At 53.6% G+C, this 22,913-nt stretch overlaps 1 protein-coding gene across 4 annotated transcripts in view; it reads left to right on the top strand.

The window, feature by feature from the left end:
* Window positions 1–22,913, top strand: part of AFAP1L2 (actin filament associated protein 1 like 2) — a 142,736-nt gene that overhangs the window by 103,853 nt on the left and 15,970 nt on the right. For all 4 annotated transcript variants that reach the window (XM_070780881.1, XM_019952940.2, XM_070780880.1 and 1 more), the window contains 6 exons: window positions 4,311–4,385; window positions 5,738–5,832; window positions 14,266–14,356; window positions 19,698–19,903; window positions 21,057–21,236; window positions 22,097–22,186. In XM_070780881.1, the coding sequence (XP_070636982.1) occupies window positions 4,334–4,385; window positions 5,738–5,832; window positions 14,266–14,356; window positions 19,698–19,903; window positions 21,057–21,236; window positions 22,097–22,186 (714 nt within the window). In that variant the 5' untranslated portion in view covers window positions 4,311–4,333. The remainder of the gene's footprint in view (window positions 1–4,310; window positions 4,386–5,737; window positions 5,833–14,265; window positions 14,357–19,697; window positions 19,904–21,056; window positions 21,237–22,096; window positions 22,187–22,913) is intronic.

Raw genomic sequence — 22,913 nt, 5'->3', positions numbered from 1 at the left:
TCATGGTCCAGATTAGTCTGCCCCAGGTTAATTACTGTGCTGCACAGGATAGAATGCACAGCCCCTTAAACTGAAGGCATTCTTTTTTTTTCTCTCAGCTTCCCAGACCTGCCTCACTGTGTGTCTTCCAGAAAATGAACTCAACTTGCCTGGACTCGTAGGTGGAGACAGGCTGATCATTTCAAGATAGCCTGTGATCTCCACTGGCTGAGCTATTGTTTACTTCCACACCTTTGGGGCAGAGTATGAGTGTGTGTGTGTGTCTGTGTCTGTACTTTTCACATCGAGTTGTCTGTTCTCTGATCTTTCATGTATAAATAGTATTCAATTTCCTACTCTCTTCTTTTGTCTCAATAGTGAGATCAAGGCATGGATTGAGGTCTGTTTATTGGGATCCTGATATCTTTTCCTGTCCTAAGCCTGAGGGCTCCCCCAATACCCTGCTCAGAAACTCTGGGAACATTTCAGGGGCTGCCCTTGTGATGGGACATGATTTGAACATTTAGTCTATCCAACTGTAAGGGAGAGGGTCTGGGCCCCTCCTCCCTACCCCTCACCACCACCCTCTTCAGACAAAGATTGTTTTCCCTGGATCCGCACACGTGGTCAGAGCGTTGGGAGCTCTCCTTTCCTCCCCCGCCCCGTAGTGTTGTCACGCCCCACAAACCTGTGTGACTATCCATCCAGATCTGCCTCCCTCTCCCTCCCGCCTGCCTGCCCCTGCCCCAGTGGGTTCATGAAGTTAGAGACAATGTCTGTTTTGTTCTCTGCTGTGTCCCCAGCACCTCACATGGTGCTGGGGCTCAGTGCACTTCTGAAAATAAATGAGAGCATGATAGAAATTCCCCAACCCCAAGACTGCCTCCCAGACGTGGGACAGCTCATCAGCCTCCCCTTTCCAAGGCCCAGTTCACAGGATTGCAGACGGCCCTGGGAGCCTGTTACTTACTTATTGGATTCTGGGGGATTAGCAACACTGAGATCAATACTTAGTCAAGCAGAGCCTGCAGCGTGTCCAAGGAGGGACACGCGGCCTTGTGACATGGACCAGAGCCAGTTTAAACTGCAGTTTACAAATGGCCATCTTGGGGAGGAATCACCTGCTCAGAATCTCACAGTTAAAACAATAATCAACAATATCTTGCCTTTTTTTTTTTTTGGAAAGGAGTGTGGGCTTAGTCAACAACTTGAAAAAAGAAATGAATGTGAAACGAATGTTAAGCCCTATTTACATTGCTTTGATTCCTTTTGGGACCTTTCTTGGTGTCATCAGAATATTTTCGTGTATTTTGTGGTTTGCCCCTACATTCTGCTCTGTGTTATTTTTATGTTCAGTATCGCTGCCTGTGCACACTGCCCTGTGTTGACAGTTTGTGTACTTTTTCTTTTCTTTTTTCTTTTCTGAAACATGAGCCTTTAATTTTTGGATATCTTTATAAACAGCAGACATAGCACCGTTTTGTTATTTTTCACAGGTGGGTAGTGTCCACTGACGAATGAGAAGTGTTCAACTAGTTCAACTAGCCCATTGTTAGTGAACATATACATTTTGTTCTTTAAAAAAAAATTCTTATATAACATGGCAATGAACCCCCTCAAATAAAATTTGTTTTCATGCTGGAGTTTATCTTCAAAATACTTGAATATTTTTTGATTCAAAATATTGATTTCTGACAAGGAAAATGATGGGTTAAAGACCAGGAACAGTTAAATAAATCCTCTAAAATCACTTCCACGATGTTCAGCCCATTTATACACTCTCCAGTAATCCATTTATTTTTAAAGGTGACCGGCTATTACCTATGTTAATGTACTATGGTTTTTTCACCGTTTTCCTATTATTGAGCCTTTGAGTTATTTGCTATAATTTCAGTTCAGTTCAGTTCAGTCGCTCAGTCGTTTCTGACTCTTTGCGACCCCATGAATCGCAGCACGCCAGGCCTCCCTGTCCATCACCAACTCCCAGAGTTCATTGAGACTCACGTCCATCGAGTCAGTGATGCCATCCAGCCATCTCATCCTCTGTCGTCCCCTTCTCCTCCTGCCCCCAATCCTTCCCAGCATCACAGTCTTTTCCAATGAGTCAACTCTTCACATGAGGTGGCCAAAGTACTGGAGTTTCAGCGTTAGCATCATTCCTTCCAAAGAAATCCCAGGGCTCATCTCCTTCAGGATGGACTGAAAGGATCTCCTTGCAGTCCAAGGGACTCTCAAGAGTCTTCTCCAACACTACAGTTCAGAAGCATCGATTCTTTGGTGCTCAGCCTTCTTCACAGTCCAACTCTCACATCCATACATGACCACTGGAAAAACCATAATTTAAATGGTCTTTTTTTCTTTTCTTTTTTTTTTTAACTTTATTTTTGTGCTAAGTCTTTGTTGCTATGTGCGGGCTTTCTCTAGTTGTGATGAGCAGGGGCTGCTCTCTAGCTGTGGTGTGTGGGCTTGTTATTGCAGTGGCTTCTCGTTGTGGAGCACGGGCTCTAGGCACACAGACTTCAGTAGTTGGGGTGAATGGGCTTAGGTGCCCCGTGGCTCGTGGGCTCTTACCGGACCAGGCATCAAACTGGTGTACCCTGCACTGGCAGGTGGATTCTTAACCACTGGACCACCAGGGAAGTCCTAAGCTGTCATTTAAAATCTTAGTTATAAGGTTACCTTACTCTTTCAGATTGCCTGATATTTGCGTTTTGAACTCTTGAGAACTGCAGTTAGGCAGAAATAGGAAATATGTATGTATGCATGTGTGCTCAGCCATATCCGGCTCTTTGCAACCCCATGGACTGTAGGCTCCTCTGAACATAGGATTACCCAGGCAAGAATACTGGAGTAGGTTGCCGTTTCCTTTCACAGGGGGGTCTTTCCAACCCAGGGATCAAACCCAAGTCTCCTGCATCTCCTGCATCGGCAGGCAGATTCTTTACCACTGAGTCACCTGGGAAGCCCCAGAAATAGGCAGTATTTCATCACAATTGTTTTCCATATTCTGCAGACAAGAAAACCAAGGTACACAGGTTGGATGTTTGGCTCAGAATTACTATTGACGGCAGAGTTTGGCTGAGGACCACGCCCCACCCCCAACCCCATCTCCTGCCTCCCCCTGCAGAGTGCTTCTCCCCATGCCAGGGTCTGGAGAAGGTACAGATGCAGCCCTTTAGTGGAAGTATGCAAGCTGTGGATAACTGCATTTAGACCTCGTAGTTCCATCCTGTTAGCTGCTGCAGCCCTTGGTATAGGGATCACATTGCTGAGTGGCCCTGGCAGGGCTGGGCACCAGGGTGGCAATCCCACAGCTGAAGGAGGAAGCTCCATCCAGCCGTGTCCTCCTCCAGTTTCTCTGGATTCTCCAGGACTCTTGTGGAGGCAGGCCTGCTGGCTGGAGTCCGGGCGGTCTGTGGTGGGGAACTGGCTGAACCGCCTCCTTTGCCAGGGGTGTGGATTGGGCTCCTTGGCTCAGTAGCACCGTCTCCAGCCACTGGAATTTATCAGCCACAAGTTTCTAGGAAATGCAAATTAAGAACTGCAAAGAAATGCAGAAGGATTGCTAAGAGAAAAAACACTGAGATGAGCCGCCTCTGCAGGCTTCTGAAGAAAGGGTCCTTGGGGCGTTGGGAACTGTCTTAGAAGACGAGCCTTTCTCTGCCCAGATGTGCAGGGGGAACGTGACAACTTGTACAGAAATGTTTCTAAAGAAAGGGAAGGGCTGTGCTGCGGAAGGCAGAGCAGGCAGCTGCTGGTGCTGCAGGCCCGCGTCCCAGCACACTCAGCCCTCCAAAAACAGAGCTCAGGGCCGCACAGCAGCACTCCAGCTAGAGGCCTGGAAGCTAAACTTCCAGATCCTCAATGTGACCTATCTTATATAGACATTGCTCTGATCAGCCCATACGTGTAATTCAGACTAGGTTGAGAATGACTGATAGGAAATGTTTCACAATTTAAATGAAAGCCTAGGAAAAACCAGAGAAATCTCTGCTTGGTGGAATCTGAGGCAGATCCTTAGGCTATGGGTGCTTTTCCATGTAAGACTTCTATTCCCAAAGCTACCCTTCTGCACCCTCCCTTTCTGTCCTCTCCCCTCTTCCCAGGACAGAAAATTGAGTCAGCAAACTAGGCATTTCTTTTTCTGGAAATCCGTCAACTCTTTCTATAATGGACTCTTCCAATCAACTGAAAATGTTGTATGCTTTTACTGGAATCCAGGCTGATGACGGTGTCTCGAGGGTGGCGGGGGTGGGGGGGTGTTTCTCTCTAGAAGCCCTTTCCCTTCATGAAATCACCTGGAGCCTCTGTCTTCCGTCCCCCTCCTGCAGGTTCTGATGAGGAATACATTTATATGAACAAGGTGACCGTCCACAAGCAACAGAATGCCGAGTCCCAAGACAAAGGTATGGGATTACTGCCGACAGACGGGCCGGCTCCCGGGAGCGGGGCAGGTTTAAGCCTTGGTCCCACACCACCCCTCCTTCCTTCCAGCCAGCACCACAGACAGGCCTGGGGGGGTTATTTTGGGAAGTCCTATTTTAGTTGATGGTATTCTGGGTTGATGTATTTTGGGGAAGTTTCACCAACCAGGCCACCTCCTTGCCTCTTAAAGGTCTCACACCCCCTTCTTGGGTAAGGCATCTGTCCCTAAACTCTCTCAGCATTTCCCAGCATCACCCCGGAAATAGGAAGTTATAATTCAGATGTTCTAAGAAAGCAGCTGCGTACGGTGCTGATCCCACGGCCCCGGCTTTATGACTTTTAATAGTCTGGGTTTTATGAGTGTGTCGGGGGGGAGATAGGAGTGATGGGGAGGAAGCGATCCTGCCAGCAGTTGCCTTAATATGTGAAGGTTTTGTTCAAAGGTGATCTCTTGGCAGAACATTTTATCTTCCATTGGAAGGACATATCGTCTTCCGTGGTGTCTTACTCTCCTGCTCTGTTCTGCTCTCTGCTTTTCTATGAAAACCCCCAGGACTGGGTCCAGCAGGATCCCAGGGAGGTCCAAGGTTTGCACAGCTGCCTAGGTTGCAGAGCACAGGGGGTTAGAGGCCCCATCTCCCAACTCTCAAGCCCGTAACTCAAATGCAGAGGCTTAGCAAGAGGTGGGAACACAGCACCCCAGAGCATTCAGTCTGGTAAAGCCTTGGATTCAAGACATCAGCCTGAAAAGCCCCAGGGTCAAATCTGCCTGGGCCTGTCCGGCCCGGCTGAAATGGGCTCAGAAGAGCCTTTGGCGCCTTTTTTCCTAAAAGCGCACAGACGGTTGGTGGTCCAGTTACTCAGTGTGGCTTTCACCTCCTGCCCCACCGCCAAGCATGGACTCAGCAGAGGTCCCCTGCATGAAAGAGCCCATGTGCCTAAGGTGGTCAGCCTGCCTGCCGGGGAAACTGGTGGGGTGGACAGACGTAATCACAGGCTCGGTGCTGAGAGCCGCTCAATATAGTGCCCACAGGCAGCTCCTCCACTGCCAGAGCTCTGTGGCCAGATCATTTTGGATATGGGGCAGGTGGAGGAGAGGGTGAGGAACCTGCCAGAAACCTCAAACTAGTTCCTTCTGAGGAATCTGCCCGGGGCCAATCTACCCTATTCTTGGAGGAAAAACAGCACTGGCTCCAGGGACTGCCTGCCTGGGTAATTAACACCTGCTCAAATAGAACTCAGGGCTCATGTGACCAGACATTCCTGGATAATGAGACTCTGCTGGGAGGCTGGGTGCCCCTCACGGAAACCCTCTCTTGCTTGCTCCCCACAGCCCCCGAGCAGCAGAACCCGCTGACCAACGGTGAGCCCCCCCAGCCCTCCTCGGCCCCTCAGAAGAGTCTCCCAGACCTCCCACCCCCCAAGATGGTAAGTGTGGGTCTGGGACCCCTGATTTCCCTGATGTGACCCTGTGAATGCCTAGTGGGTCCTCCAGATAGCAGTCCACCAAGCGTCTGGCATTTTTGGAGCATCCACTATATAGGGGGCAGGAGGAGAGGGGGATGACAGAGGATGAGATGGTTGGATGGCATCACTGACTCAATGGACATCAGTCTGAGCAAGCTCCGGGAGATGGTGAAGAACAGGGAAGCCTGGCGTTCTGCAGTCCATGGGGTCGCAAAGAGTCAGACATGACTTAGCAACTGAAAAACGACTGTGTATGGGGCCTGGGGTAAGGCACCGGGAGAGACGGATCAAGCCAGCCTGCCCTATGGGTGATCTCATTTGCTCAGTACAGAGAGGGATGGCAGTGGGAGATGAGGGTCACCGTGTGTCCGAGGTGACCTGCCAGATTCTTTTCCAGCACCCCTGAGCGGGGCCGTGCACAGCTGTGGTCATCAGCTCCGGCCACAGTGATCTTTCAGAAACATAAATCACATCACACCACTTCCTGCCCAAACCCACCAAGAGCTCCTACTGAACTTAGGACAAAACGTCCACACTCCTCCTCACTCCCAGGGCTCACCCAGTCTGGCCCAGCTGCGTCTCCAGCCTCACCGCGTCTGCTCATCACCGGCCTCCCCTCAGTTCCTGGGTTGTGCCCTGTGGTCAGTCCTGCTGCAGGGACTTTGCACTTCTTGGGCCCTGACTCTTCAAAGTTGCCCCTCCTTAGTCTCAGACAGACTCTCCCTGGCCTGCCCACAGGTGAGACATCCCGCCTCGGTGCCTGCCCCCATGACCGCCTGCCTTACCACCTAGTTACCCCCTCCATGTTGATTATCTGCCTCCCAGAGGAGATGTAAGCTCCCTGAGGCAGGGGCCATGTCTCATCTGCTGCTTCATGTCCTGTGTCTACACACAGTAGGCCACATGTGTATTTGTTCATGGATGGATGAATGGAGTTTCGGACTCCTCCAGACCTGGGTTCAGATCCCCGCTCTAGCTCTGCCAGTACTAAGCTCCTTGACCTTAAGCAAGTTATTTAAGGCCTCTGGCCCTTGGTTTCTTGGTGTTTAAATGAAAGGCACGTGAACATCTCTCAACTAAGATCTCTATTCTTTGGCCTGGCAGACCACGTTGGTATTCAGCAAGGTGAGCAGAAGTATTTACACTTTATGGGAGAGGAACTAGGAGTCAGGAGGCTTACAGTGTCCCAGTGTTGCACAACCTCGAGGTGGCAGGACATGAACCCAAGTTCTTTCCACTCCAGGATCTGGTTGGGGCAGCTTCCTGGGAAAGGTGTGAGCTGGGAAGGATTTCTCAGAACATGGAACTCCACGGTGACTGAGCTCACACCGAGCCATCCATCGCTGGGTCTGTGGGCTCAGGTCACCACTGAGGGGGTCCTGACGCCAGACTGGCCCCCTTCATTCATGCCTTCCTGGAAGTAGCGTGGTTCTCCCTGCTGCCCTCCCAGCTGGCGGTGCAGGTCAGGAGTGCCTGGGCAGCATCCCACATCTGGGTGACAGCTGATGGGGACCCTTCATCCCAGGCCGAGGGAGACCTGATGGACTGAGCCTCGGTCCTGGACATATGCCAATGATGCGAGTGACTGCTGGGCTCTGAGCCACTGCCCGCCTGGCACACCCAAACATGGTCCTCCCATCACCTGCCAAGAAACAGAGACTCCGAGAGTGAAAACAACTGGCCGAGGAGGTAGCAGGGCCAGGATCTGTAAGGAGGGTCTTGGTTTCCGGGCCACTCTGCAGCCTCCTGGACTCCACTCAGCTTGTCTTCTCAGTCAAGTAGAGGCACAAGTTGTGTCTCTTCCAGCTGTGGTCCCCCCTCGTTGTGACCCTGGGACTTGGGAAGGGGGCACAGCCCCTCAGCTTCCATGCAGTTGCTGCTGGTTTTAAGCAGGTGGGAGGTGCCGTGGTTTTCGGGTGCACCCTAAGCTCTGCAGGCTCACCTGATAGCTCAGTTGGTAAAGAATCTGCCTGCAGTGCAGGAGACCCTGGTTCAATTCCTGGGTCGGGAAGATCTGCTGGAGAAGGGACAGACTACCCACTCCAGTATTCTCGGGCTTCCCTTGTGGCTCAGCTGGTAAAGAATTCGCTTGTAATGTGGGAGACTTGAGTTTGATCCCTGGGTTGGGAAGATCCTCTGGAGAAGGGAAAGGCTATCCATTCCAGTATTCTGGCCTGGAAAATTCCACGGATTGTATAGTCCATGGGGTCGCAAAGAATCGGACACAACTGAGCAGCTTTCACTTTCACTTAATAAGCTCTGCTCGCCGGATGTGGGGAGGAGAGGTGGCTGCTCTGAGCCAGGGCTGGAACTTTCGTAGCCTGAGTTCATGTATGATTCTGACCAGGGTACCTTTGGCCTCTGTACAATGGAGGTGCTGCTGCTGGCCCCACGTGGGGCAGCTGCCGATGGACCCGCACTGGACAGAAGGGGTGTGCATGGGGCGGGACCTTCCAGGCACTGACTCCCTCTGGAAGCCTGTGTTTGAGGACCATGGTGCTGGACTGGGTGCCCAGGGTCTGGGGCTGGGTTGTGGCTATACACTGATCAGGTCACAGAGTCCCACAGCCCGGGACTCCAGCTGGCTTTTCCTACTCCCTTGCCAGTCTCCTGTGACCTGGGCACAGAGGCCCTAAGGGCTCAGGAGTGTGAGATGCAGGACCATCAAGCAAGGCCAGGGCAGAGGCTGGCCCCTGGAGAGCAGTCTGCAGGCCGTCGGGGCCAGGAGAGGCTAGAGAGGAACCTGGTGCTGGAGCGGGGAGGATCCCACCACCTGAGAGTCCCACAGTCCTGGAGCGGCCTTTCAGATGCACGGTGACACTTCCTGTGGACACGGTCCAGGCCCTGGGGTGACTTCCAGCAGAGCCAGTAACCTTGACAGTCTCCTTGTGGAATTTCTCTGCCAAGAAGGACCTTTCCTGGGTCCCTCCGAATCCCGTCTCCATCACCCATCTCCACCCCAGGAGCCTTCCAGGTGTGGAGTGAGGGAGGAGGGGGCGGAACCCGGGGTCCTCCCCACGCCGCCTGCACGCACCTGCCTGCTCCCCTCCAGCCTCCGCTCTGGTCCAGTCGGGCTGAAGACTTCATCCAACGCCCCCAGAGAAGTGCCGTCAGGGCGGAGCTGGGAACAGCTGTGTCTGCTGGCTCTCACAAGGAGGAGGAGAAACAGAGCAGCAAGTAGTCTGGGAGGAAGGGGAGAGCGTGGCCGCCGGAGCCTGCGTGACCCTGGAATAGCTCTTCATCAGCCAGAGAAAGCTATGTCTCTTCCCGCCCCAACCCTGGAGCTTCAGGGCACTGCCATGGTTTTCCTGCCTGGATGCCCAGTCCCGGGGCTCACCGGTGGCTGTGGCAGAAGCTGGGTGTCTGCCTGGGGTCCTCAGTGCCCAGGGCTGGCCAGGAGCATGGCCTCCGTCCCAGGCTCAGCCCGTCCAGTACTGGAGAGGGCAGCCAGGGGTCTGGGTGTGGCCAGTGACTCAGGCAGCCTTGGCACGTCCAGGCCGCAGTTGGCCCAGCCAGGTGCTGTGGTTGCTGTAGAAGAAACAGATGTTTGCTGGCACCATTCCGCTCCTGGCCAGCGCGGCCGTCTCCACCCGTCCCCGCTGAGGCCTGCACACGCGTCGGTGCTGGGCTTCTGTGAGGGGAGCAGCTGACGCCACCGACGGCGTCGCCGTGGTCGGTCTGGGAAGCCAGGACTGCGTCCGCTCACCCCCACCCCGAACCTGCCACAGTGCACCCTGGGGCTGGTTGTTCAGAACTGCAAGAACGCCTCAAGTCACCTGGGGCCGCCCCTCACCTCCAGCTCTGTGTCTCATCCAAATCAGAACTGCTGAAGTACGTGCCTGCTCAGTCACTCGGTTGTGTCTGACTCTGTGCGACCCCATGGACCCCACCAGGTTCCTCTGCCATTGGATTCTCCAGGCAAGAATACTAGAGTGGGTTGCCTTTCCTTTCTCCTGGAATCTTCCTGACCCAGGGATCAAACCCAGGTCTTCTGTGTTGCAGGCAGATTCTTTACCCACCAAGCCATGTGGGAAGCCAAGCCCATGACCAAATCCTGCACCACCTGCTTTGGTAAATAACATTTTGTTGGAATTCAGCCAAGCTTATTCATCTGTGTATTATTTACGGGTTCCTCTGCACTACAATGGAGAAGGAAATGGCAGCCCACTCCGGTATCCTTGCCTGGGAAATCCCATGTTCGATTCCTGGGTTGGGAAGATCCCCTGGAGAAGGAAGTGGCAATCCACTCCAGTATTCTTGCCTGGAGAATTCCATGGACAGAGGAGCCCAGCGGGCTACAGTCCATGGGGCTGCAAAGAGTCGGACACAACTGAGCGACTTTCATTTCATTTCACTGCACTCCAGTAGCAGGGTTGCATAGCCCCAGTGGCCTGTGAATCCCTCTTTCTCTCTTTATAGGAAACGTTTGCCAACCTCTGGCACATCACCCTGAGCGGGGTGGCTTTCTTCCCTGGCCCTTCCTGTGAACCGTGAGAACATTATTTCAGGTTCCCAAGTCACATCTCCTTGGCATCCTCATTGAATGTGCACCATCGACGTCGTCATGATGATGATTAAAATAATTTTCCTTTATTCTTAATTCCTGGCATTTAGGATCTCTTGCTCCTTCAACTTCTGATAATAGACTGTTGGGTCTGTGTGATTATGTGACGCTCTTCTGAATTGTTGGAATCGTTTTATCCTTAAACTTGACCTGGGCTCTTATCTTTGGCCCTGGCAACCCTGGGGACAGAGGCTGTCCTGTTCTTTAAGGAGGGAAAGCGTAGTATAAGCCAGGTCATGCTCACATACCTCCTCAGTATCCTCCCAGACAGCCCGTGGTCTTCCTCCACCAAACACGCACACGTGCAGCTTTTCTCCCTTTGACATTATTGTATTTTATTCTGAAGCTTAGTGAAAACTAGCATCTGTTACTTAATAATGCTGAGTGCAGTTTAATCCTTACAATGACACCATATGATGGTTATTTCTACCCTCCCCATTTTGCAGCAGAGGATCTGAGGCCCAGAGAGGTCAAGTCAGTTGCCCAAAGTCACACAGCTCAGATGTGCCAGTGTCAGGATTCAAACCCAGCCCTGGAGGTCAGACTCCTGCCTCCGCCCTATATGCCTCTCTGTATCGATCCATTTATAGATGATTTTGTACAGTGAAAGGTTTGGGAGACCCTCAAGAAACACCCCCTGGTGCTCCACTCCTGGACAAGAGGGCAGGCCCCCTGTGGAGATAATGACCATCAGGAGCTCCTGCTGGATGGCTTGCCCCCCTCCTTCTGTCCTGTTCTAATCGTGGGTATCCAGAGCTGGATCTTGGGTGCTCAGAACTTCTCTCCAGATGGGACCCACCTTCTTACCACGAGAAGGGTCCCCACACCCCCTCGAGGGGAGAAGGGCTTCTTGGAGGATGAAGCTGGAGGCCTGGCCTCCTCAGGAACCCTGAGCCTCAGCACCCATCTGCAGAAACCTTGGCAGGGCCCAGGGGAGGGGAAACGCTTTCCCCTCCTGACCCCAGGAAGTCGGCTCTCAGAGAACCACAGCTGGCTTTCACAGTCCGCCCTTCCTCTGGCTGACCAAGGGGCCGGGAATGCCCGGAGCAGCAAAGGTGAAGGGTCAGCCACGAGCAGCTACCACTGTATGCACGACCCCCGCCCCAGGGAGGAGCCCACCCCGCTTGCCCCACAGCCGCACCTGCCAGCCCTGAACGCAGCTGGGCTGCCTAGGAAATGAGCTGAGTCTTCCGTTCCTTCCTGCGTGCTGTGTGGTGCACCTGCTGGGGCTGAAAGCTGTTCAGAGCCTGCCTCTGGGACTTCTGTTGGCTCTCTTGGTATCGGGCCAGATGGCGTTAGAAAAATGTGTGGGAGCCAGGTGGTGACCTGGCCTCTGCTGGCCCTCTTCATGCGGACGTGTCTCAGCTTGTTGGACAGCACTCCTGTGACCTGGCCAATGCAGGCGCCTGGGCTGGGAGGCCCCAGACAATGGTGGCAAGAGCCTCCTCGTATTTGATGTGGCTTCCTTGGTGGCTCAGACGGTAAAGAATCTGCCTGCAACGAGGGAGACCCAGGTTCGATCCCTGGGTCGGGAAGATCCCCTGGAGTAGGAGATGGCAGCCCACTCCAGTATTCTTACCTGGAGAATCCCATGGACAGAGGAGCCTCGCAGGCTGCAGTCTATGGGGTCGCAAAGAGTCAGAAATGACTGAAGTGACCTTAGCACACCAGCCCTATGGAAACTCAATCACACTTGTCTCCTTGAATCCTCAAGACAGGCTCTTGTTTTATGGAGAGGGTAAGTGAGGCACAGAGAGGCTGTCACATATTCACGGTTAAGGCTATGGACTCCTAAAGCCTGAATTCAAACCCGGTTAGTTTCACTCTAGGGGCCATATAGATAGCTCCACTAGCCAAACCACAGAAGAATTGCTTCTGGGAGCCTGGTTTGGGGGCAGCAACTGCAGGAGCATCACTCTACCCCAGAGGAACCTGGGATCAGATGCCCTCGCGGCCCTTGCTGAGTACTGTCCCACTGGGACTCAAGGCCATGCTGACTGTTCTCCCACTATTGCTGGGGCCAGGGCTGGAGAAGTTCTGTCATAGGTCCCCCAAAGAAGCTCGTTTTCCAAGGCAAAGATTTCTAGATTCTCCATACCCTGACTGCCTGGCCCTCTTCTGGGTAGGACAGCGAATCCCCAACAGCCCATGGGTTCCCCATGTGGAATGCCCAGCGCAAGGACCTCTGAAAACCAGGAGTGGGAATGCACTCCAGCTTTTGCCATGTCTGTTCTCAACTCATCAAGGTTCCCTTGGCCCTCTGTAGGGACTTTGTGATTCAGATAGACATTGGAGACCCATGTGGATGGATGCTTACACGTTGATGAACTGTATGTACTAATATTCACACCACAATCTACTTTTTTTTTTTAATTAATTTTTTTGTTATTCTTGGCTGTGCTGGGCCTTCGTTGCTGCAGGCAGGCTTTCTCTAGCTGTGGCGAGTGGGGACTACTTTCTAGCTGTGGAGCAGAAACTTCTCGTTGCGGTGGCTTCTCATTGCAGAACATGGGCTCTACAATGCAGGCTCGGTCGTTGTGGTGCACAGGCTTAGTTGCTCTGTGGCATGTGGAATCTTCCTGGCCCAGGGATCGAACCTGTGTTCCCTGCATTGGCAGGCAGATTCTTAGCCACTGGACCACCAGAGAAGTCTTGCCTGTCTTTTTCTCGCCTGCTATTGCTTATGTTACCTTCGTAGTCCGGTGCCCATCTTACAGATGGAATAATGGAAGGATAGAGAACAGTTTCACCCTCTGTGCTCCACAGTCGCATATGTTTTTGTTTCTTTTTTATCCTACTCCAATTATGCTCATTCACCCTCATGTCATGTAAGAAGTTCAGGGTTGTCTTATCCTCTGAGCATCCTTCCTTGGTCCTAAATGTTCCTCATACCCTCCAGGCTCCCGTGGAGATTTGACCTTGTCTATCAGGAGCCGTGGGCTCCCCTGATAGCTCAGTTGGTAAAGAATCCGCCTGCAGTGCAGGAGACCCCAGGTTGATTCCTGGGTCAGGAAGATCCCCTGGAGAAGGGAAAGGCTACCCACTCCAGTATTCTTAGGCTTCCCCTGTGGCTCAGCTGGTAAGGAATCCACCTGCAATGCAGGAGACCTGGGTTCAATCCCTGAGTTGGGATAATCCTCTGGAGAAAGGAAAGACTACCCATTCTGATATTCTGCCCTGGAGATTCTGTGGACTATATATATAATCTATGGGTCGCAGAGTCGGACGTGACTGAGTGACTTTCAGTCATTATCAGGAGCTGTGAGCATTCATTGCCTAGTTAAGTGTTTCTCAGGACTGAGTCCCAACCGTCTGGTTGCATCTCTCAGCTAGTCTGCAGGAACCATCCAATATCTGCTGAGCCAATGTTTTAACTTATTATTGGAGACATTTGGGGGTTAGAAGCCTGGTGCTCTTCCCCTGCGTGCCCCTGATGAGCTCTGGTCTTTGTAGAAAGTATATTCTATGTAGAAGCCATCATAGCTACCATGACAGCCTGATGCCACCTGGACCTGTAAGTGCATTACACCACTTGTACAACTATACTGTGTGTGCGGTGGCCGTCAGAGCCTCATTTTGCAGGGGAGAACTCTGAGGTTTGGTGAGGTTACACGACACACCCACAGCCCTTCAGCTGATGCAAACCAAACACTGTGGACAGGGCAGCTGACGGGGGTCGCTGTAATCTGTTTTCCCTCCCGACTTGCTTGACGTCTAAGCTGGGCATTTTTTTCTCCTGGTTCCCTCTCCTTTCCACCCAAAGGTTTAATTCTGAGTTGTTCCCAGTGTGTCGTATCTGAAAATGTTTGTTTTATTTATTCATACCACAGATTCCAGAACGTAAACAGCTCTCTGTCCCGAAGATCGAGTCTCCAGAGGGTTACTATGAAGAGGCTGAGCCGTATGACACATCCCTCAATGGTACATCCTGGGGACAGGGCTGGGAGGGGGCTGACCACTTCCTGCACAGATGCCGGCGCCAACTCCCCTCGTGGTGACCGGCACGCTCACCCTGGCTGGAAACACAGTGGGGCCTGGGATGCTCCTCCCAGAGAGCATGGCCCAAGTCAAGAGCTGGCCACAGAGCATTTGACCAGTGGTCTGATGGCGAGCTGAGACCTACAGCAGACCCAGCCCACCTGCAGGGCAGGGCTTAGGATGGTCCCCAGTGGGCTGGGTTTACTGTGTCTGATGCTTTCTGTGGTCCTGCCTGGATGTTGCGGATTCAGTACAGAGATGTGACAGAGGAGAGGTGTGCTGGCCGAGTGGCACAAGGCCCCGGAAGCCATGGAAATGTGGTCAGGCTGAGGCAGAGCCCACTTTTCAAGGTCCTTTCACTGGACTGATAGTCCCTGGGCTCCCACCGTGAACTCAGTATGCTTCCAGGAGTGGGAACTCAGCACGACTCAGCAGTCACAGCACTTAGATTCTGGGAGAGAAGACAGGCAGCATAGAGACGTGGGATGTGTCAGGTGGTGATAACTTGTCAGGACCCAAAGTGGCGGCAAGGGCTGAGTTGGGGCAGGAGAGGGATGTTATTCTAACTTAGGGAGGGCCTCTCTGAGCAGATCTTAAAGAAGTGGCAAGTGGGTGGGGTTGGTACCTGCAGGAGGAACAGAGTGCACAGCACATGCAAAGGCCCTGAGGCGGGAGGGCCCTCGGCACGTTTGGAGGCCAGCGTGGCAGGAGCAGGTAGGGTCGGATGAGATGGATAGGAGATGTGGACACGGAAGGCAGCTGTAGACCCTGGTAAAGACCTTAGCTTTTCTCTGAATAGACTTTTCTCTAGCCTTTAGAAGGTTACTTCGTGGCAGACCTAATATAGGTATTAAAAAGACGGTCTTTGCTCTGGGGGCATGGCTCACGCTGGCGTGCTCTTGTCCTCGGCCAGTGGTTCTCAGCCTGATGAGGCTGGATCAGAAATGCTCTTGTTGTGGGGGTTCTATAACACAGAAACACCTGAAGGTCCTGGGAGAGATGGTTGTGACCCTACTCTCTGGGGTAGCTAGATTCTGGTCCCCTCGCTCTCTCCCTTTCTTACCTCCTCCTCTTCCCTTTTTTTGTAAGTGAAAGGTCTCTGAAAGCATAAGGCAATTTGCAGATATGGGAAGTCAATGTCCCTGATGTGGGGAATGAACTTGGCCTAAAGGGGCCTTGTTGGTGTTGGGGATGAGATGGGACAAGTCCCCTGGAGCACATGGGATCCTTGTCCTCTTTTTTCATGCCTCACCTACTGTCTGCAGTCCCAGGAACTGTGTGGGAGGCGAGGGACTCTCGGGACTCATGGAATTTTATTCTAAGAGACTGGCTTTGTGGGCAGACGTCACTTAGCTTGTGAGGTGTTGCCAAGTCACCGCTGGACTGTGATTTCAGACCGGAGCTGTGGGCGCAGCAGGGCTGTCTGGGTGCGTCTGGAAGGTGGGAGCCCTGACTCACCCCGGTGAGCACCTCCATGCCTCTGAAGCCCGTCTCTCTGGGGTGTGGCCCCTGCCAGCCAGGGCCTGCCTCCCAGACGCTCCCAGGGGCCTGTCTGTGGGGCAGACTTCATCTCGACACAAACAAGTGGTCAGAAGGATCTCGGTGTTTGTCTCTCAACTGGAAATTCATATTGGTTTTATCCAGGACTAGGAGGAGACGGGGGTCATCCCAAGGTCAGCAAGTAGGGGCGGTGGGAAGATGCCCAGTTGCCTTTTCTCTCCTGCCAGCACAACGACCGAGGATGACCTGGGGGACCTTCCCCTGCATTAAAAGCTGGGCTGTCCTTGTTTCCAGCCTGTCGTCCACCACACCTGTTTGACCCCTGGTCACAACAAGAGGAGCAACCGCTGGACTCCAGCTCCTTGCTCTAGTTCTTGGCCATCAGCAATTTTGCTGACTTCCTGCAGAAGACCAGGGGCTGGCTTCCTGGGCTGCTTTATCAGCACTGTCCCCTCGCGCCTCCCGTGGGCCAGGTGGCTCTCTCTGAACCCAAGTGTAGTAAGTGGCCTGCTGTGAGTATAGCTCCTGCACGGATGATGCCTCCTGCCGGGGTAATGGCAGCTGCTGTAACAAACAGCACCCCCTGGCAGTTTATAGTAGCCCAGTGCAAATCTGATTCTCACTCTTGGAACAGTTCAGCGTGGGCATTACTGGTCAGCAGGCTCCTTCCAGTGTCGGCTTGGCCACCCTCTGAGGCCACAGAAGCCTCTGCAAAGAGGGTGGAGGACCTCTGTGTGCTTCTTAAAGGCACCAGCCAGAAGGACACCCAGGGCTTCTCTCCACATTCCGTTGGTGACAGGCAATGACGTCTCTGGATGGGAAGGAGCTGGGAAATGATGTCCTTGGTCAGGCTGGGGCCTCGCCCTATGAGCCCACACCTCTGATGGGAACACGCTCACTTCTGATGGACGGGCAGCCACGTCGCCACATCTCTTTGTGTCTCTGCCTCTGTTCCTGCCCCTCTCTTCATCTTCTCTCTCTTCCTCTTGTCTCTTTCTGTGCTTCCGGAAATGCCACAGGCCATCCCGGCAGATATCCCCCTTGTGGAGTCCCCAGATGGGTACAGGTGCCTGAAGGAGTCGTTTACGCCACCATCACCTTGGGTACTGCTCGTCCCAGAGCGGGAATGCCAGTGATCCCCATGCCTGCTGCCTGGCTCGCGGAGGCGGGGTGCATGCCCGAGGGTGGCCGCCACCCGCTTCCTGTCCTCGTGTGCAGGTCCTGCATGAGGCTGCCCTGTGTCACCCCTCTGCAGACCCCTGCCTGTGGCATCTGGAATGATGAGGACGCAGGGCACGGCAGGGCCGTGCCGGCCTCTGTTCCTGAGGACGTGCCACAGTACGCGGTGGCTGCGGTGCCCACCAGGGGCAGCCGAAAGGGGGCTGAAATTATCTGAGCATCCTGCCTTTCCCTCCTGCTTATCCTGTGACCTCTGGCAGCCAGGTGTCTGTTTAACAATATCCTTCACTTATGGTTGTGCCATGATCGCTCTTAGGGATAAATAAAATGGTCAATACATTTGCCCTAAAATTTCCTCTGAGCCATTCCAGGTATCATCCCATTCCCCCCTGGGAATGGGCAGACATTAGAATTCTCCATGGAACAGGTGGGGCAACCCCAGGAGCACAAAACAGCCGGGGGCGGGGAGGAGGGTGGGGTCTGGCCAGCTTCTTCACACTATATACTCTAGCCCCACCCACTAACCCACTGAAGGAGATACCCCAACGGCTGCATCTTTCTTCTTCCATTTATGGTGCAGCTAATGCAGTGCTGACAAGGGGGACTTTTTTTTTGTGCAGAATCACCCCACCACCAGATCGAATCATTGAATTCTCCGTGTGGCCTTTGCGTAGATGATTGGAACTGTGCTTTCTCACTTGCCATCTTAAGGAGTTTCTCAAGTTGCAGACTAGCTTGCAAGAGCTTTCACTAATTACGGTTGCATGGTCCCCTGAATGAAATCACGCTTTCTCCAGCCTCCTTCTGCTGACTGTTCAGAAGTACTTGCATGAATATCTTAATGCATGTAACCTCTCCCTGCCCGCCTTCCTTCCTTTTTAAAAAGGTAGTTTCCTTGGTTAAACTCCCAAGACTGGGATTATTGGGTCAGAGGGGATGGATGTTTTTATGGCTTTCGAAAAAACAGGCTGATGGGTTGTTTCCTGAGAGGCTGGTTTTTTTTATGTCGCCACCAGCCGTACAAGAGGTCAGGGTCCCCTACCAGGTGGCACCACTGTTTTCAGTCTGCTTATTTAATAGGTATAAAATTGTGAATACTGTGACTTTTTTATTGTCAGGAAGGGGAGCAGTATCACACTGCTTTTAAAGAAAACTGATATTAAAGTAGTCAAAGTGTTATTTTTAGAAATATTAAAGCAAAATAAAGCACATTTTTATTGGCCTTGTAGCTAGAATAACTGTGGCCGTGGCCTCGTTCCATTTTCCTATATTTCTAGTTCAAAGGTGGTTCTGTTTTCTTAGTATGCAGGAACCTAGCTATGCAGGGTGTACCAGAAGCTTCTGGAGAAGAGAAGACAGGGGACCCATGGGCTGTCTCTTTCCCGATGGGTAATGTGGAGATGAAAGAGAGGTTCCGTTCACTCTGACTTGAGGGGACAGAACATGGCTATGGAAGTCATAGGGGAGTAGATACGACTTTCTGTTAGAGCTGCCCAGCAAGGAAGCAATTGTCCAGCAACCAGGGGTAGTGAGCTCCCTGTCCATGGGGGAATTCAAGCAGAGGCCAGAGCAGGGCTATGATAAGCAGGATTATGATAAGCAGAATTCCTGAGCTGAGCCAGAGGTTGCTGGACCTGAATCCTGAGGTTCTCTTTTTTCCATGTCTTGCATTTTGGCGTTTGGTTGATATTTTTTTCTGCACCTAGTTTCTGTTGGCCTTGAAGAGGGCAGTGAGGCCCAGAAGAGCAATTCTGGCAAAGTGGTGGGGGCAGAAACTGAGGCACGTGGAGTGGGTACAGGATTGGGTGAGATGTGGTGAATTGGGGGATTCTTTTAAAGAGAATAAAACCGTAAGTGTGGCTCATTGCCAGGAAGGAAGGGTATCAGGTGGAGGTGAGCAGGAGGAGCTGGGTTCATGCTGGGAGGTCTTCTGTGGGGAGAGAGAACAGTCTGGAGGATAAGAGTGGATTCTCCAGGAGGGCTGTGTCTGTGACCTTAGGAGGGGGAGGGTGGCCGGGAAGGTCCACTCCTGCTGTGGGTTACTGCACTTTTGCTTCTCGCTGCCCCCAGGACAGGACAGGGACAGAACAGGCCTGGCGGGGGAGTTGGGGGGCGACCGCTGGAGGCTTGCCCACCTCTGGGCTCAGATGGCAACCTCCTCTTCCTGGGGTCTTAGAATGATAGAGCATCACCCACGCATACACACCAGAAGAACCAAGAAAGAGTCCACCCACCGCTTCATCCTTCAGTTGAGGAAGCGGAGGCCCTGAGGCCAGCACGGGTTTTCTCAAGAGCCCACGTCTGAGGACAGTGTCTGGTCAGAGGTTTCCGTGGGGTCTGAGATGACAGGATTTGAGGAGGAAAGGGGAGAAACCCGGTTTCACGTTATCTGTGTCTGTGACCAGAGGCAGCATCCAAGACACTGCTCAGCGGTTTAGGGGCCAGAAAGGCTGCCTGGGCCTGCGGTTGGTGGCGATGGGCTGGTCCCAGGGGGCAGGGAGGGGAGGGCTGCTCCTGCCTGCTGCCCACCCTCACAAAGGAGCAAAGCCTGTTTAGGAGCATCCCTTGCCCGGCAGGGCTGTGACAGCGAGCTCTTCCCTTGCAGAGGACGGAGAGGCCGTGAGCAGCTCCTACGAGTCCTACGACGAGGAGGAGAGCAGCAAGGGCAAGTCGGCCCCCCACCAGTGGCCCTCGCCCGAGGCCAGCATCGAGCTGATGCGCGACGCCCGCATCTGCGCCTTCCTCTGGCGCAAGAAGTGGCTGGGCCAGTGGGCCAAGCAGCTGTGCGTCATCAAGGACACCAGGCTCCTGGTGAGTGCCCTCCTCTCCTCCTGCTCCTCTCCCATCTCCTCTCCTGGGAGCAGGATGGGGGTGGTCCAGGATGCCAGGTGCTCAGAGCCTATTACATCAGGAAGTTTCTACTTCTCCCCAGCCTGAAACTGCACGCAGAACCTTATGAGCATGGATGAACATGCTTTTTTCTAAACTAGAAAGGTCTAGTAGTTGTCAGCAGACTTTCAAAGGGGTCTCTGATGACCAACCCCCTCCCCCCCCAGTGCCATCCCCTGGATATTTTTCCAGGGATCTTTTGGTCCCCTGGTCTGTGGGCTCCTCCTTCCTCACATCTCAGCCTCTGGAGGTTTGGGGCGGAGCCTGCTGCCCAGTTAGGGCTCCCCTGCCCAGCGCCCAATCCCACAGCGTGCAGCGTGAGAACCATCGGCGTCTGCTCAGAAGTTGGAATATTCTGAATGACCGATCTAAGACCCCTAAGGGCATCAGAAGGTGGTATTCTGACCACAGCCCTGTTTCTTGTTATTTTAAATTAAAACTTGGTTTTATGCCCCAATCTGAGGCTCCACGGGGTCATTACAAACACCCCTTTTTCACTAGTTAAAACCTGTCCTGCTGTGTGCAGATGCTTTCAGGTAGTCCTGTTAGGCAGCCTCATAAGAACCCCCGTTTTACAAGTGAGAAACGGAGGGTAGTACCTTTTCCCTGATCGGGAAGAGAGTCGCTTCCTTTCTTTGCTAACACATTTCTCAGTGGATGATAAACTTGGCCTTCATCCCCTTTGGGCCCCTTACTGGGAAAGCTGAGCCAGAAAGAGAAGCAGAGAGGCAGAGAGCTGGGGAAAGGGCCTTCCACCCTGGGGAGGTGGGGTTGCCCACAGAGGACTCCTAAAATAGGAGCCAGCCCAGATCTGCAGGGGGATTAGAGCTGCTTGGGTAAGCAGGGCCCTGGAGTGTCTCTGAGAGTTGGAGGGGGAGGCTTGAGGGAGACACAGATGAGCTCCCTGGTGGTTCTGATGCTGACAACAAACTCTGCTGATGGTGGAGGTCACAGTTCTGCACTTGCACAAAGGTGTCCGACCTTTTGGTCCAGCTCTCAGCGGGCCCTGCCCTGCCTGGCGGCCCCCTCCTCTGCAGAACCTGGCTGACAGCGTCTCGCCTCTCCTCTCTTGCAGTGTTACAAATCCTCCAAGGACCACAGTCCTCAGCTGGACGTGAGCTTGCTGGGCAGCAGCGTGGTGCACAAGGAGAAGCAAGTGCGGAAGAAGGAGCACAAGCTGAAGATCACGCCGCTGAACGCCGACGTGATCGTGCTGGGCCTGCAGAGCAGGGACCAGGCGGAGCAGTGGCTCAGGGTGAGGGAGGCACCAGGCTGCCGGGAAGCGGACCCATTCCCCTCTGCGGTCCCCAGGGGTTCCTGCAGGCCCAGCTCCCCCAGTTTTTCAAAGGGATGGCTATGGTCAGGGTAAAGGGTCTACCATCCTTCAAGTCCGCAGGGCTTCCCCTGTCCTAAGTGGTAGCGATCCGTCTTGGGGAGATAGATCACAGGGCTCAGTGGCCAGCTCTGTGGCCTTGGCAGCCAACTGGACTTGGGGTCCAGCTGAAATCCACTTGCGTTCTGGCCTCCAGGGCGGCATCGCTGGCCCATGAAAAGACTCCTCCCAGAGGAGGCAGGGTGGACAGTGACAGGCAAGTCTGGGAGCCGGGGTTGGACCAAGGCAGCACCCAGACCCTCCACAGTGAGCGCCATGGTCCCCAGGAGCCAGAGGACTGTCTGGCAAATGTCGCTTTTACCCCCACAAGGAGCAGCCACCCCTGCCCAGGATGGGGCAAGAGGGGCCTTGTGGAGCTGAGGGCAGCTGCTCTGGGCCTGCTTGGGTTCTGCTGCAAACCCTGCCCTCCGTTCCCTGGTGCCCCACCAGAACACGTGGGGCCTGCTGGACACAGGGCCAAGGAACGCTACCCGCCCCCCCCCCCCCCCCCCCGCCACACCCAGCTGGGGCCCAAGGCCATAGGTGGGCTGGGTGCAGGGGTGGGACAGGGTGTTCTGCTCCTTGGAAATTCTATAACCTCTCTCTCTCTCACCCCCACCCGCCTAGGGGTGGCTGACCTGAGGAGGGCAGGGGGGACACCGGCCCTCCCCCGACCTGGAGGGCAGGCTCCAGCTGTGGTCTGGCTGTGAGTGCAGGTCTAAAGGCCCTTCCTCTTCCTTCAGGTCATTCAGGAGGTCAGCGGCCTGCCTTCCGAAGGAGCTTGTGAGGGAAGCCAGTTCACCCCAGATGCCCAGCGCCTGAGCTGTCCAAAGGTAAGCAAGCCTCTGGCCGGTGGTGGTTCAGTCGCTAAGTTCATGTCCAACTCTCGTGACCCCATGGACTGTAGCCCCCAAGGCTTCTCTGTCCATGGAATTTCCCAGTCAAGAGTACTGGAGTGGATTGTCATTTCCTTCTGCAGGGGATCTTCCTGACCCAGGAATCGAACCCCCATCTCCTGCACCACAAGCGGATTCTTTACCAACGTAGCTACCGGGAAAACCCAAAGCCTCTGCCCCTGCCAGGGTGGGGCGAGAGGGTTCACTTCTGTCACGGTCCAGAAAAGAGTTTGATTCTTTTTTTTTTTTTCTCCATAAAATTACAGGTGGAAAATTGGGAGCTTTGCTTTTGTACTTCAGCCAGATTGATAAGAAACATACCATGCTTGGCTGAGGGCAGTAGCTTCAGCGTGGCAGGGAGACTGATGAGGATGATAGAGACTTATAACAGTTTCTTGCTTGGGGGAAAATTTATTGGGACAGAAGTCACTTGCCTCCCTTCTTGGGCAGAGAGATTTACTTTTCTAGGCTCTTCCCTCCCACTTACTCCCTAGTAGATCTTAAGAGGCTGGAGAACCGTGTAGGTACGGACCTCAGCCAGAGAGTCCTGCTGCTCATTTGCATGGAGCTGCGGGGCCCCCGCTTTAGGGTCAAAGTCAGGAAAGTTGGGCTGGGTGCTGGCCCAAGGGGTCACATTCCATGTCCCCAGGTATCTGCAGGTGGG

The sequence above is a fragment of the Bos indicus genome, chromosome 26, assembly GCF_029378745.1.
Source record: "Bos indicus isolate NIAB-ARS_2022 breed Sahiwal x Tharparkar chromosome 26, NIAB-ARS_B.indTharparkar_mat_pri_1.0, whole genome shotgun sequence".
Lineage (NCBI taxonomy): Eukaryota > Metazoa > Chordata > Mammalia > Artiodactyla > Bovidae > Bos > Bos indicus.
The sequence above is the reverse complement of the archived record's forward strand: the minus strand, read 5'-3'. Positions and strand labels throughout refer to the sequence as shown.